This window comes from Pongo abelii, chromosome 11 (genome assembly GCF_028885655.2).
Source record: "Pongo abelii isolate AG06213 chromosome 11, NHGRI_mPonAbe1-v2.0_pri, whole genome shotgun sequence".
NCBI lineage: Eukaryota > Metazoa > Chordata > Mammalia > Primates > Hominidae > Pongo > Pongo abelii.
The window spans coordinates 93,615,515-93,628,270 of NC_071996.2; the positions used below are offsets into that span (position 1 = coordinate 93,615,515).

General features: G+C 36.2%; 1 protein-coding gene across 1 annotated transcript in view; it reads left to right on the plus strand.

Moving 5' to 3' along the window:
* Nucleotides 1-902: 902 nt before the first annotated feature.
* Nucleotides 903-12,756, plus strand: part of NAB1 (NGFI-A binding protein 1) — a gene marked incomplete at its 5' end in the record, with an annotated part of 33,254 nt that continues 21,400 nt past the window's right edge. The window contains 2 exon segments of the mRNA NM_001133959.1: nt 903-1,740; nt 12,034-12,167. Of these exon segments, the coding sequence (NP_001127431.1) occupies nt 922-1,740; nt 12,034-12,167 (953 nt within the window).

Sequence of the window (12,756 nt, forward strand, 5' to 3'; positions counted from 1 at the left end):
TCCCTGATACATAGTTCGATTCTAGTCTATTATTTTGCATGCAGGCCCATTCTACATAAGCATTCTACCGTGTGCCATGTGTTTGAAAGGGAATCCCATCATCCTCATTTTTCTGTGTCCCCAGTGCCTGTTAGAATTCTGAACTCTCAGATGTAATCTCATAGTCACCTGTAACTCTTTCCTTAAACCAGAGTGTCAATAAACGGTAACTGTTTTCTTCATCAATAAATGTCAATAAAGAGTAACTTCCTTCCTCACTTAGATCTAAGTGATCACCAAGTCTTGTCAGTTACATGTTTGACTTTTCTCTACCTCTTCTTTCTTGATTCCTAAATTAACACCTTCTATTTCTCACCTCCAATTCATACTGAAATCTATCTTCCTCTGCCTGCCAGACTCATCTTGCTCATTTTTTCTGTATAAAATGGGAATAACTGTACCTGTGTCACAGGGCCATTGTGAGAATTAGACATACGTAATGTAACATGTTTATTGTATTGCCTGGCACAAAGTAAGTATTCAGCAAATGGTAGCATACTCTGCTTCTTACCTCCTGCTAAATTTGATTATCTTTCACTCCACCTGCGTCCATACCTTGGCAGTAGCAAAGTATATAGCCAAAAATACGGGACATGGAACCTTTGGTTTGATCCTTGGTTTGAACCTCCAGATTCCTGCTTACCATTTATTCTCTTTTGGGAAAATAGGTCAGTTTAGTTACTGACCTATAAGGTTTTTAGGAGTTCAGAATGAGATAAAGAATGTAGAGAGAATGCTGCCTTCACAGGCAGTCACGATGCAGATGCTTCTTGTTTTTGTTCTTAAAACCTGTAGTCTAACCTATTTGGTGTTAGGAGTTTGAAGCAAGTATGATGAGTTTTTACTTTTTTTTTTTTTGGCAGGTTAAACCCATCCAGAGTAATGGCTGCGGCCTTACCCAGGACCTTGGGGGAGTTGCAGCTGTATAGAATATTACAAAAAGCCAATCTACTTTCTTATTTTGATGCCTTTATCCAACAAGGTGGTGATGATGTCCAGCAACTCTGTGAAGCAGGAGAAGAGGAGTTTTTGGAAATCATGGCACTCGTGGGCATGGCTAGCAAGCCCCTTCATGTTAGAAGGCTGCAGAAGGCTTTGAGAGACTGGGTCACAAACCCTGGGCTTTTCAATCAGCCACTGACTTCCCTTCCTGTCAGTAGCATACCCATCTATAAATTACCAGAGGGATCACCAACATGGCTGGGAATATCCTGCAGTAGTTACGAAAGGAGTAGCAATGCCCGGGAACCTCATTTAAAAATCCCCAAATGTGCTGCCACCACCTGTGTGCAGAGCCTGGGACAGGGGAAGTCAGATGTGGTCGGGAGCCTAGCACTGCAGAGTGTTGGTGAGTCCAGACTCTGGCAAGGCCACCATGCCACTGAGAGCGAGCACAGCCTCTCCCCAGCAGACCTGGGCTCCCCCGCGTCCCCAAAGGAGAGCAGCGAGGCGCTGGATGCTGCTGCTGCGCTCTCTGTGGCCGAGTGTGTGGAGCGGATGGCCCCCACACTGCCAAAAAGTGACTTGAACGAAGTGAAAGAGCTGCTAAAAACCAACAAGAAGTTGGCCAAAATGATTGGTCACATCTTTGAGATGAACGATGATGATCCACACAAAGAGGAGGAAATTCGGAAATACAGTGCAATATATGGCAGATTTGACTCAAAGAGGAAGGATGGGAAACATCTCACGCTTCATGAGGTACAAAGCCCGCGTTGTTCTTTCTGTGTATGTATGTGGCATGTTGCTAGTCGTTAGAGACAAATTTGGTAATAGTTTGCTGCAAATGTGTTATGCTACCTGAAAGCAGTATTAAAAACTTTGAGGTGTTAGCAACATGTAGCTCTTTTGTGACGATAGACCATATTTATTGTGTTTGGGGTATATTTTTATTGAACTTGAACATTTTTGAGCTTTGGAACTACAGTATGAGGTGACTTTTAGAAAAATGTCAGAATTTAAGCAGTGAAAGCATAAAGTCTTTGCATTTGTAAGGCAGTTTGTTTTTTAATTAAGAAATAAAACTAGGTTTTAAATATAACTTTTAAAAAAATTTTTTGTAGGCTTTTTTAAAAGAAAAAAATTTTGTAAAAATAGCAAGAACTTAAAGCAATTCTCAGCTAGCATAGAAAACAATTAGATGAATTTTGGAAGAATTCTCGCTTTGAACATTGTTTTGGTTTGATGTTTGGCATTAAACATTTTTATTTTATCTTTATAATACTCTAGACATAGTCTACTTAAGTTCATGTGTGTATATATGTGTGTATAGATATAACATTTTGTCCACATAACATATACTTTATGTGTGTATAAACTTTGGCATTTATTCCTTTTCTTCTTGTCTATCTGATCAACACATATCTTTAAAACTCAGCCAAGAATAAGCTTGTGTTTTCTGTAATCTTTTCCTTCAAGTAGAATGACCTTTCCTTTCCATTTTTATCCCTACGTATACTTCTGTCACAATAACTTCTTATTGTACTTATTTGTATACTGGTGTGTGCTTCACAGTATACTCTGGGTTTCTTCAAGGCAGAGACAATGTCTCCTTCATCTTTATATCCCCAGAGTCAAATGTACGGGCAATAACTGCTTGGAAAATAAATGCATTTTCAAAAGTTAAAAAGACTATTTCATAGCTAATTTTTTTTTTTTTTTTGAGATGGGGATCTCACTCTGTCATGCAGGCTGGAGTGCAGTGGGTGCAGCCTGGACTTCCAGGGCTCAAGCAGTCCTCCCTGCTCAGCCTCTTGAGTAGCTTGGACAACAGGTGTGTGCCACCACACCCAGTTAATTTTTTAAGTTTTTCATAGAGATGGGAGTCTCTCCATTGTTGCCCAGGCTGGTCTCAAACTCCTGGGCTCAAGTGATACAACTGCCTTGTCCTCCCAAAGTGCTGGAATTACAGGTATGAACCACTGTACCTAGCCTGATCTTTTTAAATAAATGATTTTAGACATGAATGTTGGAGCTTGAGATCAGATAATTGGTTAGCAGAATTACTTAAGTCATAGCCAGTCTGTGACTTGATCTATTTTGGGAGTATCCTTTGAACCAGTAGAGGAATCCACTAAAAGGGCTATCTGGCTGTCATTAGTAGAAAAACAAAAGGCAAAATGTGTTGGCAATTTTAGTTTCATGCTTTAATCTAGTTTTCTTATAATTTTTAAATCATAGCAGATGAAACATAAAGTTGAGTCGAAATACATGTATTTTTATCAAAGTAAAAGTATTTCTAAAAGATTAACAAACCTAGTTAACCTGACTTTTAAAAAAATCATACCCTACTTTTAAAAAATCTAAAAAGAATTATTTTACACTTAGCTTTTGCTAAGGGGCTCTTTGCCTCTTTAGATAAGTAGGTACATATGGTATTTAAGTAATGAAACCGTGGGTTTCCCAAAATAAGGAAATACTCAAAATGAATGCCAGTAGGCTGAAATATGGGGGTGGGGGCTTTGGAAGTTGTGGCTTGTGTTTTTGAAACTTAACTTAGGCCTACTTGTTACTTATACTCCAGTATGTGAATCTGGTCCAATAATATAGTTTAGGATAAATGTTTGTGAATCAGGAAGCTTTCTTAAAACTAGTAACTATCCAAGATCTTGGAAGAAATTACAGAATCCTGGGGGAATTGAAAGAAGGTACTATTAGGTATATCTTTTAGGTATTACGAGAATTTTGTACTTTTTCTCCTGATTATTTAAAATTAGCAGAAGTTTTTTTAGTTCTTCTAAGTTCCTGAGATTAAAGAATGTTGCTAGTTTGTATTCAATTTCCACGTAAGGAATACATGACTTACTCTTAATTCATTGTTGGCTTAATCTCACTGTTCTGAGGGTTTTCTTCCTATAAATTGTGTGGATACTGTTCTTTTAATCTTTCAAGACATAGAGCTGTATGTAGGTCACTAGTGGATGAAATTCAGGAAGCTATCTATACCTGTAAGTTTTTTTCAACCGTTCAAGTACATAAGATTCTTTTTCTTGTAAGAAGAAGAAAATGTTTGTTTATATATTTATAATAACATAATTTGTTTCCAAATATACACCGTAAAGAATTATGGAATGACTTATTGTTAAGCCCCTCTTTTTTTTTTTTTTTTTAAGCTAAAGAATCAGCAATGGTCCTACAGCTGGCAAAGTACAGTCTGTTTTATAGGTGTCAGATTGTGAAGAGAGTGAGGGCTGAAGCTTAGAACCACACACCTTGCTGGTGTTCGGCAGGTGCCAAGGGACAAACCCAGAGGCGATATCAGAAAAAAGCCAGCAGGCAGTGTTGCATCTATCATAAGGGGCGTTAACAGATAGTAGGTGGTAAACTAGGCAAGCAGTGTGCCCCCAATCTTAAATCAGTGAATGGATGAGGAGAGAGCAACTAAAACTTGGGAACAGCAAGGCAATAGAGAATGTAGAAACTTGTAATACTCAGAAATGTAAGCAGGTAGATAATTTGGCATTACAGAATATTTGTCAGCAGATAGCAGCTTCCAGTCAAAGAGCTCTAGAAAGATATGAAGGAGAAGAGGAGAATGTAGTCAGCGGGTAACTGTAAGCTGAGCAGAAGAAATTCTGCAGGAATTGGGGTGCTGAGCAGGTTACCAAGATAAAGACCCAGGCCTATAGAATAAACAGTGTTGCCAAGCTTAGGTCAGTTTCCATTGTAGTGCTGAGAAGTCAAGGCTGAGTGTTTCAGAGGAGGCCAGCAATTTCACCTTTGAGAGAGGAGGAATGCTGAATCTGAGAACCACATAAACGTGGACACATTATTAAGTTAGCTTGTTTTATTCTGGACTCTCAATCTCAGAATTCATAGATTTCAGCATCTAACACTTGAAATGCTGGACTTTTCCTTCTGATGATTTTTAAAAATGAATTATGGTAGTCTATTTCTTGAGTCAATTTTGGTAAGTCACATTTTTCTAAGAATATCCATTTCATCTGAGTTTTCAAACTTAGTGGTGTAAAGTTATTTATAGTTTTTTAAGACCTAATATTGACCTAATATTGATTTTGCACTTATCTCTGCTTAGCCCCTAATCAACCTAGCGAAAGGTTTGCCAATTTTATTCTTTTTCAGAGATCTGCAAACTAGGGTCTGTGTGCCCAGTCTCACTCACCTCCTGTTTTTATAAATAAACTTTTATTGCCACACAGCTGGGCCTATTTATTTATGTACTGTTTGTGGCTGATTTTGAGCTACAATGGTGAGTTAAGTAGTTGTGACACAGGCTGTTTGGCCCGTAAAGCCTAAAATATTTACTCTCTGGCCTTTTACAGAAAAAGCTTGCCAACCTCTGATCTTTTTGAAGAAGCCACTCTGGGCTTAGTTGCTATTCTTGCTTGTGCTGTACACGTGTATGTATTTGTCTCCTTTCTTAGTTATTTTATTGTTCTTATCTAACTTAATTTGGGTGCTTAGTTCATTAATTTTTAGTCATTCTTTTTCTAATATGAGCAATTAAAGTATAAATTTTCACTATGTATTGATTCAGTGTTATTTCCAAAGTTTTGTTATGAGGTTATTTTATTATTTTTCAATTTTAATTATTTTTATGATTTCTGACCATGAGTTATTTAAAAGTGTTTATTTCCAAATATGAGTAATTTTTTTTTCCTTATTTTTCCTAATGATTTCTGACTTAATTACATTGAGGGCAAGAGAACATGGTTTGTGTGATGCCAAACCTTTAAAATTTGTTGAGAGTTTAGTTATGATTCAGTTTGTGGTGTGTGTTTTTTACGTTTGGAAACGATATCTTAAGTAGTTGTTAGTAGAGTGTTCTATATGTGTCTGTTCTAACAAGCTTATTAACTCTGTTATTCAAATCTTATATTCTTAACTATTATTTTGTCTGCTTGCTCTATCAGTAAAAAAGAGTTGTGTACTAAAATTTTACTGTGATTATAGTGTTGTCTGTTTCTCTTTGTATTATGCAGTAATCTTATTAACCTTTAATAATGCATTTTGCTTTAGAAAGCTATTTTCTTTAATGTTGATATCAATACATGAGCTCTCTTTTTATTAGTCATTGCCTATTACATCTTTACTTCTTTTTTTTTTTTTTTTGGAGACAGGGTTCACTTTGTCACCCTAGCTGGAGTGCAGTGGTGAGATGGCAGCTCACTGTATCCTCGACCTCCCAGGCTTAGGTGATTCTCCTACTCAGCCTTCTGGGTAGCTGGGACCACAGGCATGTGCCACCACACCTAGCTAATTTCTTTCTTTTCTTTTCTTTTCTTTTTTCCTTCCTTCCTTTCTTCCTCTCTTTCTTTCTTTCTTCTTCTTTTTTTTTTTTTGTAGGGACGGGGTTTCCACGTTGCCCAGGCTGGTCTCAAACTCCTGGGCTCAAGCGATCTGTCTGCTTCAGCTTCCCCAAGTGTTGGGATTACAGGCCTGAGCCACCACACCTGGTCTATTCCTAATTATATCTTTATATCATCCTTTTATTTTCAGCCTTTCTGAATCCATGTTTTATATATATCTTTTATAAATACTGATCAGTTGGGTTTTAAAGAACTCAGTCAGACATTCTTTGTTTTTTAACTGGAATATTTGGTCCATGTACATTTATTATATGACTAATATTTTGGATTTTTTTCCATTATTTTATTTGTATCTCCGCTCTAGCCCTGATATACTTTCTGTACAGATTTATCATCTGGGATTAGCTTCCTTCTATCTAAAGCTCATTTAGGATTTTCTTAATGAAGGCCTACTGGTGGCAAACTCTGTCCTTCCCTACCTACTAGAAAATATCTTTATTTTGCCCTCATTTTTAATTACTATTTATTTGGGGTATTAAATTCTATAATGTTAGTGGTTTTCCCTTAGTAATTAAAGATACCTTTGTGTAAATTAGCCAGGCGTGGTGGTTGGCACCTGTAGTCCCAGCTACTCGGGAGGCTGAGGCAGGAGAATGGCGTGAACCTGGGAGGTGGAGCTTGCAGTGAGCCAAGATCATGCCACTGCACTCCAGCCTGGGAGACAGAGCAAGAATCCGTCTCAAAAAAAAAAAAAAAAGTTAGTGGTTATTCTGTTATTTATTGTGTGCTTTTTAAATCTTGTTTCTGTCCAATTCTCCTCTCCTGATTCTCAAGTTTCTTGGTTATTTTTACTGTATTGCTTTTTAGTCGTATTTTCAAATCCCTTTGTTTCTTCAAATGAAGTCTTTGAGGGTCTGATTTTGCTGTCTGTTGTTTCTACTAGTGTTCACTTTTGTTGCCTTGTTTCTTTTGATGTTTTATGATTTATGTGAATTCATATTTCTTGGAACTTTAACTGTGAGAACATTTAGAGTCCTGGGAAGAAAGTGAATTCCCTAGAGGTTATTTGCTTTTTCTTTTTACTGGGCATCTGGGGACATTACAAATCTAAGACCTTGTGAAAATAAATTCTCAGCCCACTTAGTGTGAATTATGGTTGATTGGGGGGTTATGAAATCTCAAGAGAGTATCTTCTGTTCTCTCCCAGTCATTACTAGGGTTCAAGACAGATAATTTTCTTTGCATTCTCCTGGGGGTACAGATGTATTTCTAATTCAGCCTTACATTGGGTGTGTGTGCTGAGGTTTCAGCTTTATGGAGGAGGCGTCTTAGACTCTTCAATTCTCATGGGCTGTGGGCTTTGCCTCTTTTTTCCTTCCCATTCTCCTCAACCCCATGAGGCCATGAAGATTGAAACTCAAGCTCATCAAGTTTAGCAACTGTCCTTAACTTAAACTTCTTTGAGGTACTGTACTCATTCATTTTGGCCTCAATGTCCTTATTCTCATCAGCTCATTGAGCATTTACAAGATGATCCCCTCCCTATTTTATTTAACATTTTTAGTTTTTTTTCTGAGAGGGGCCAGTAATGGTAGCTAGCCCTCCCAGTGCTGGAAATGAAAGTCCTGATTGCCTTTTGAGCCTCCCTATCACACAGTTGTTCACAGTGTTTTTGTGCCAACAGTACTTAAAGTCACAATCATTTAATTGTTGGAGATTATAATTTTAACAACCCGTAAAGAAAGTTTTTTTAGGAATCAGTAAACCACTCTTCTTAAGGATAAAGATAACTGTAGTAAGTCCAGTTTTTAAGTCCAGTTATAAAAGATACAAAGCTAACTTTAAGAGGCTGGGCATGGTGGCTCACGCCTGTAATCCCAGCACTTTGGGAGGCCAAGGTGGGTGGATTGCTTGAGGTCAGGAGTTCGAGACCAGCCTGGACAACATGATGAAACCCCGTCTTTACTAAAAATATTAAAAAATTAGCCGGGCATGGTAGCATATGCCTGTAGTCCCAGCAACTTGGGAGGCTGAGACAGGAGAATCGCTTGAACCTGGGAGGCTGAGGTTGCGCCACTGCATTCCAGCCTGGGAGACAGAGTGAGACTCCATCTCAAAAAAAAAAAAAAAAAAAGGAAGTGAACTTTAAGAAATCTTTCACATAAAGATATGGTGGAATTTTGGTATTTTGGGCCACAAAAAGAGGAAATGGAGGAAATAAGTAAACCAGTAAGGGAGAATATCTTGTTACTTTATCCTTTTAACAAAATTAGAGTATTGGCATTCAGAAAAAGCTAACGATGCTGCTGCAAGCGACGAACTGCTTGGGAATATTTTCATTTTTCTTTTGTAATTATATCGTAATAGTTATTGATTTGTTCATTATTAGCAACTAGTGAGCATGAAATCTAGGTAACACTGACAGAACACATGTTTTTAAGGGAGAGGCTTCATGAATCAGCTTTTTATTACAACTCGGGGGGTAAGCTAGAGTTATTTCTTCAGTCTCAGTTTTTTACCAGGTTCCCTGAGGGCTTGGAATTTAGTCTACCTTTTTGGTTTGTGGGAGCCTGAATTCAGTGACAGTGAATGCATTATGTTTATTTTTCTTGGTTTCTGGAAAGGTAATAAAAGGAATACTAGAATATTGTTTTCAGTTTATGTTGAAAAGTTATTTTCTGTGTTTGTGCATAAGCTAGTACCTCTGAAATGTTGTCAATTAAAACATCTTACTGAAAATCAGAGGTTTCCTTAGTAATTTAGATTTATCAATATGAAAAATAAATCGCTACATAAAAAGCTATTTGAGAATCCTCAAGGTCATTTAGCTACTGCCGTGCTGAAACTGAAGTTGATTTATTTTGAAAATCATTATTTAAAGTATACATTTCACTTTTAACTCCAATAACATTGTGCCTTTCAAAGGCACTTAGGGGAGGAATTTATCTATTGATGACTCTTTAGGAGTGGAGAAGGCTGAAAATAAATTCTCCCTTCAATTATGCTTTCATATTCAGCTATGGGTTTAAAATAGGAGACTTGGGTTTATTATTATAACTTGCTGTCAGTGGCCAAATTAATTGTCTCAGAACAAATCAATATAAATTACAGTTATAAATTTGGGGAGGAGGATGTTAAATATCTATGTCATACCATGTACCATAACACATTCTAGATGGTTTAAATACTTAGGTGGGAAAAGTAAAACGATTAGACTAAATTATGGAACATTTATATATTATTAGAGTAGGAAGAGTTTTTCTGTGCCTGTCACCCAAGGCATAGAAACTGTATGGCTAATGACAAACTTAAAAAAAAAAAATCCCATTACATATGATGAAGAGTTAATGCTGTTAATAAAGAATTCCTGAAGTTCTAAGAACAAGAAACATTATAATGAGTCAAAGATGTAAGAAAAAGCTTTAGTTTCATAGTCAAAGTGATGCAAATTACAACCAAATGCTGTTTTAGAAATATAAAATTGGTAAAGTTTTAAAAAGATAATAACTAGTGTTGGTCAAGATTGTAGGAAATGGACTCATCATATAATTGACAGCATTATGATTTAGAGCAACTTTTCTGAGGGTAGTTAGGTGGAATGTGTAAATTTCTTAAAATTTAGTATACCCTGTGACCTAACAGGTCTATTTGTAGGAATTTATTGCAAAGAAATAATTGGATATGTGTGCAAAGGTGCATATTTAAGAATCTCTTATGCAGCCTTTTTTTAAATAGCCCATGGAAAACTGGAGGTAGTTTGATGTCCAGAGCGAAGGTAGTTTACATAATATATGGTTGTTTTCTACAATGGAATATTGTACGTGTGGGTAGTAAAAGTGATATTATAAAGGATTTTTCAATTCATTCATCAGTCAACAGATATATATTGAACTTCCAGCCCATGCCAGATGCTAATGTAAACAAGCCACGTCTCTGCCTTAATACATTGGTAGAAATAAAAAATATAGCATACGTAACTGAAAAAAGTAGATTACAAATTTGTATGTACATATATACTTAATGTTTATATGTACACTGAAATATTGGAATAATGTATATTAGAATATTGTCATTCTAGATGGAATGATTGCATGCTATTTATTTTTGTTTTCAAAAATTTTAAGTAAGAAAAATTATTCTAAATAAAGATGAGATGCCTGGGTAGGGAGAAAGGGTGACTCAGTAGTCCCCCTCTTATCTGTGAGGTACACATTCCAAGACCCCCAGTTGGATGCCTGAAACTGCAAATGGTACCAAACCTTATATATACTGTTCGTCCCTATACATGCGTACCTATGATAAAGTTTAACTTATAAATTAGGCACAGCAAGAGATTAACGATAACTATTAATAATAATAAAGTAGGACAATTAGAACAACATGCCAGCATTACTGCTCTTGCACTTTGGGGCCCTTGTTGAGTCGAATAAGGGTAACTGGAACATGAGCACTGAGATCTCAGAAGAGTCCATCTGATGACTGAGATGGCCGTCAAGTGACTGACAGCCAGGAGTATAGACAGTGTAGATACACTGGACAAAGGGATGATTCATCACTTGGATGAGACAGAGTGAGATGGCACACAGTTTAAAACTTATGAATTGTTTATTTGTATAATTTTTTATTTAATATTTTTGGGTCCCAGTTGACCACAGGTAACTGAAACCTCAGACAGCAAAACTGTGGGTAAGGGGGTACTGCCGTACCTGATTTCTTATGAAAAGAAAACAAGAACTAACACTAACCACAACCTTATGCCAGGTGTGTCTCCTCATCTACATCTTGTTAGAGCCTTTTGGGATAGTGCTATTATCCCATTTTGCCTCTCAGAATACCAAATACCAAGCCTCTCAAAAGTTTTGCGTGTCCAGAGTCACAGCTGGTAAATGATGGAGCAGGACTCTCCTCAGGTCTGTCTGCCATCACGTCCCATTTTCTTTTTGCTAATCATCATGCCTTGGTTAAGTACATCTTTTGCATATTAAAAAAGTCTGATATACCTCTTGACAGTTTCCTATATCTGTTGACAAAATTATGTGAAAAATTTTCTAGTTTGTTAAACAATTACAGATTTTGTGTTTAGGGTAACAAAATTTTAGTACAAAGTGTTTGGTCAACTAGCAACTCTGTATTGGCAATATTTAATAATTACTGAATTATGAAAGGGTGGTAGAATTAGATGGATCTTAGAGATTAGTCTAACACCTTGATTTTCCAATATAGCCCTAGTATGTGATAACTCTATTTTTTACTGAGTGATTTGATAAATGTTTAAAATCATATGGTCTTGATTCCTTTTTAAGAATTTTCATGTCAGTTCATAAAAAATCTGTCAGACCATCTACATTCATTTTTGGTTAGAGAAATGGTGTCAGCAAATCCTGTATTCTAATATTTTGGTTTTTTTTGTAAGTGAGTTGCAGAAAATTTTTTACTTTTTATTTTCCTTGTTGTCTATAAACTCTCCTATCTAACCAAAAAAAACATATAAATAGATAAAATCAAGCTGACTATTATGTTTAGTTTGGGCTCTGTGAGATGGCAGATGAATTTATTTTCTTCTGAAATTCGGCATTAGGAATAATTAGGAATAAATACCATTCTGATTTTTATGAATAATGATTTTATTATATAATGGTGTAACATTCTTATATTTTAAGTGAAACCTTTTGCATTTTGATGAAATTAAAATGTTCTTAATTTTGAAACTGTTTTGGATATCCAGCTCACTGTTAATGAAGCGGCTGCTCAACTCTGTGTGAAGGATAATGCCCTGCTGACAAGAAGAGATGAGCTTTTTGCCTTGGCTCGACAGATTTCTCGAGAAGTCACCTATAAATATACTTACAGAACCACCAAGTAAGTATTTAACTAATTGTTAGTATTTTTGCATTGCTTGAGAGAAGTAGAGTTCGAAACATCATCTATTGATAGAATATAAGCATTTCTGAAAAAGTAGAAGGATGATTATTGTTCTATGAAACTAAACAATTCAGTGACTTTTGAAAACATGCCAAGGTGATTTTTGTTGTTTAATTCTCCCTGTTCTCTTTTGAAAGGCATCATTCTCTAGTTACTATAGCATTGTTCTGGTAGTGGTTTTAGACATTCTTCTCTCACACACACACTTTGGTTTTGAGTGTGACGAGGGGATTTAGTCAGACAGCATTTATAGACGTATTTGTACACCCGCTAACTACATGAACTTGTTGAACTCTGCGGAAATAGAATGGTCCTTTTTGCAAGGTGTTTGCAATCTGATGAGATTAGCTGAATATGTAAAACGACTCTATTGACTAATATCTAAGGGAAAATTGGAAGATACTTCTATTACTAGCAAATGGGTTATGGAACACAAGTTTGAAATAAAACGTGATGTTAAAAAGCAATGGTGGTTTCAAAATTTAATGTAAACACAGCATATTTTTCGTCACCTTATCCTTACTTG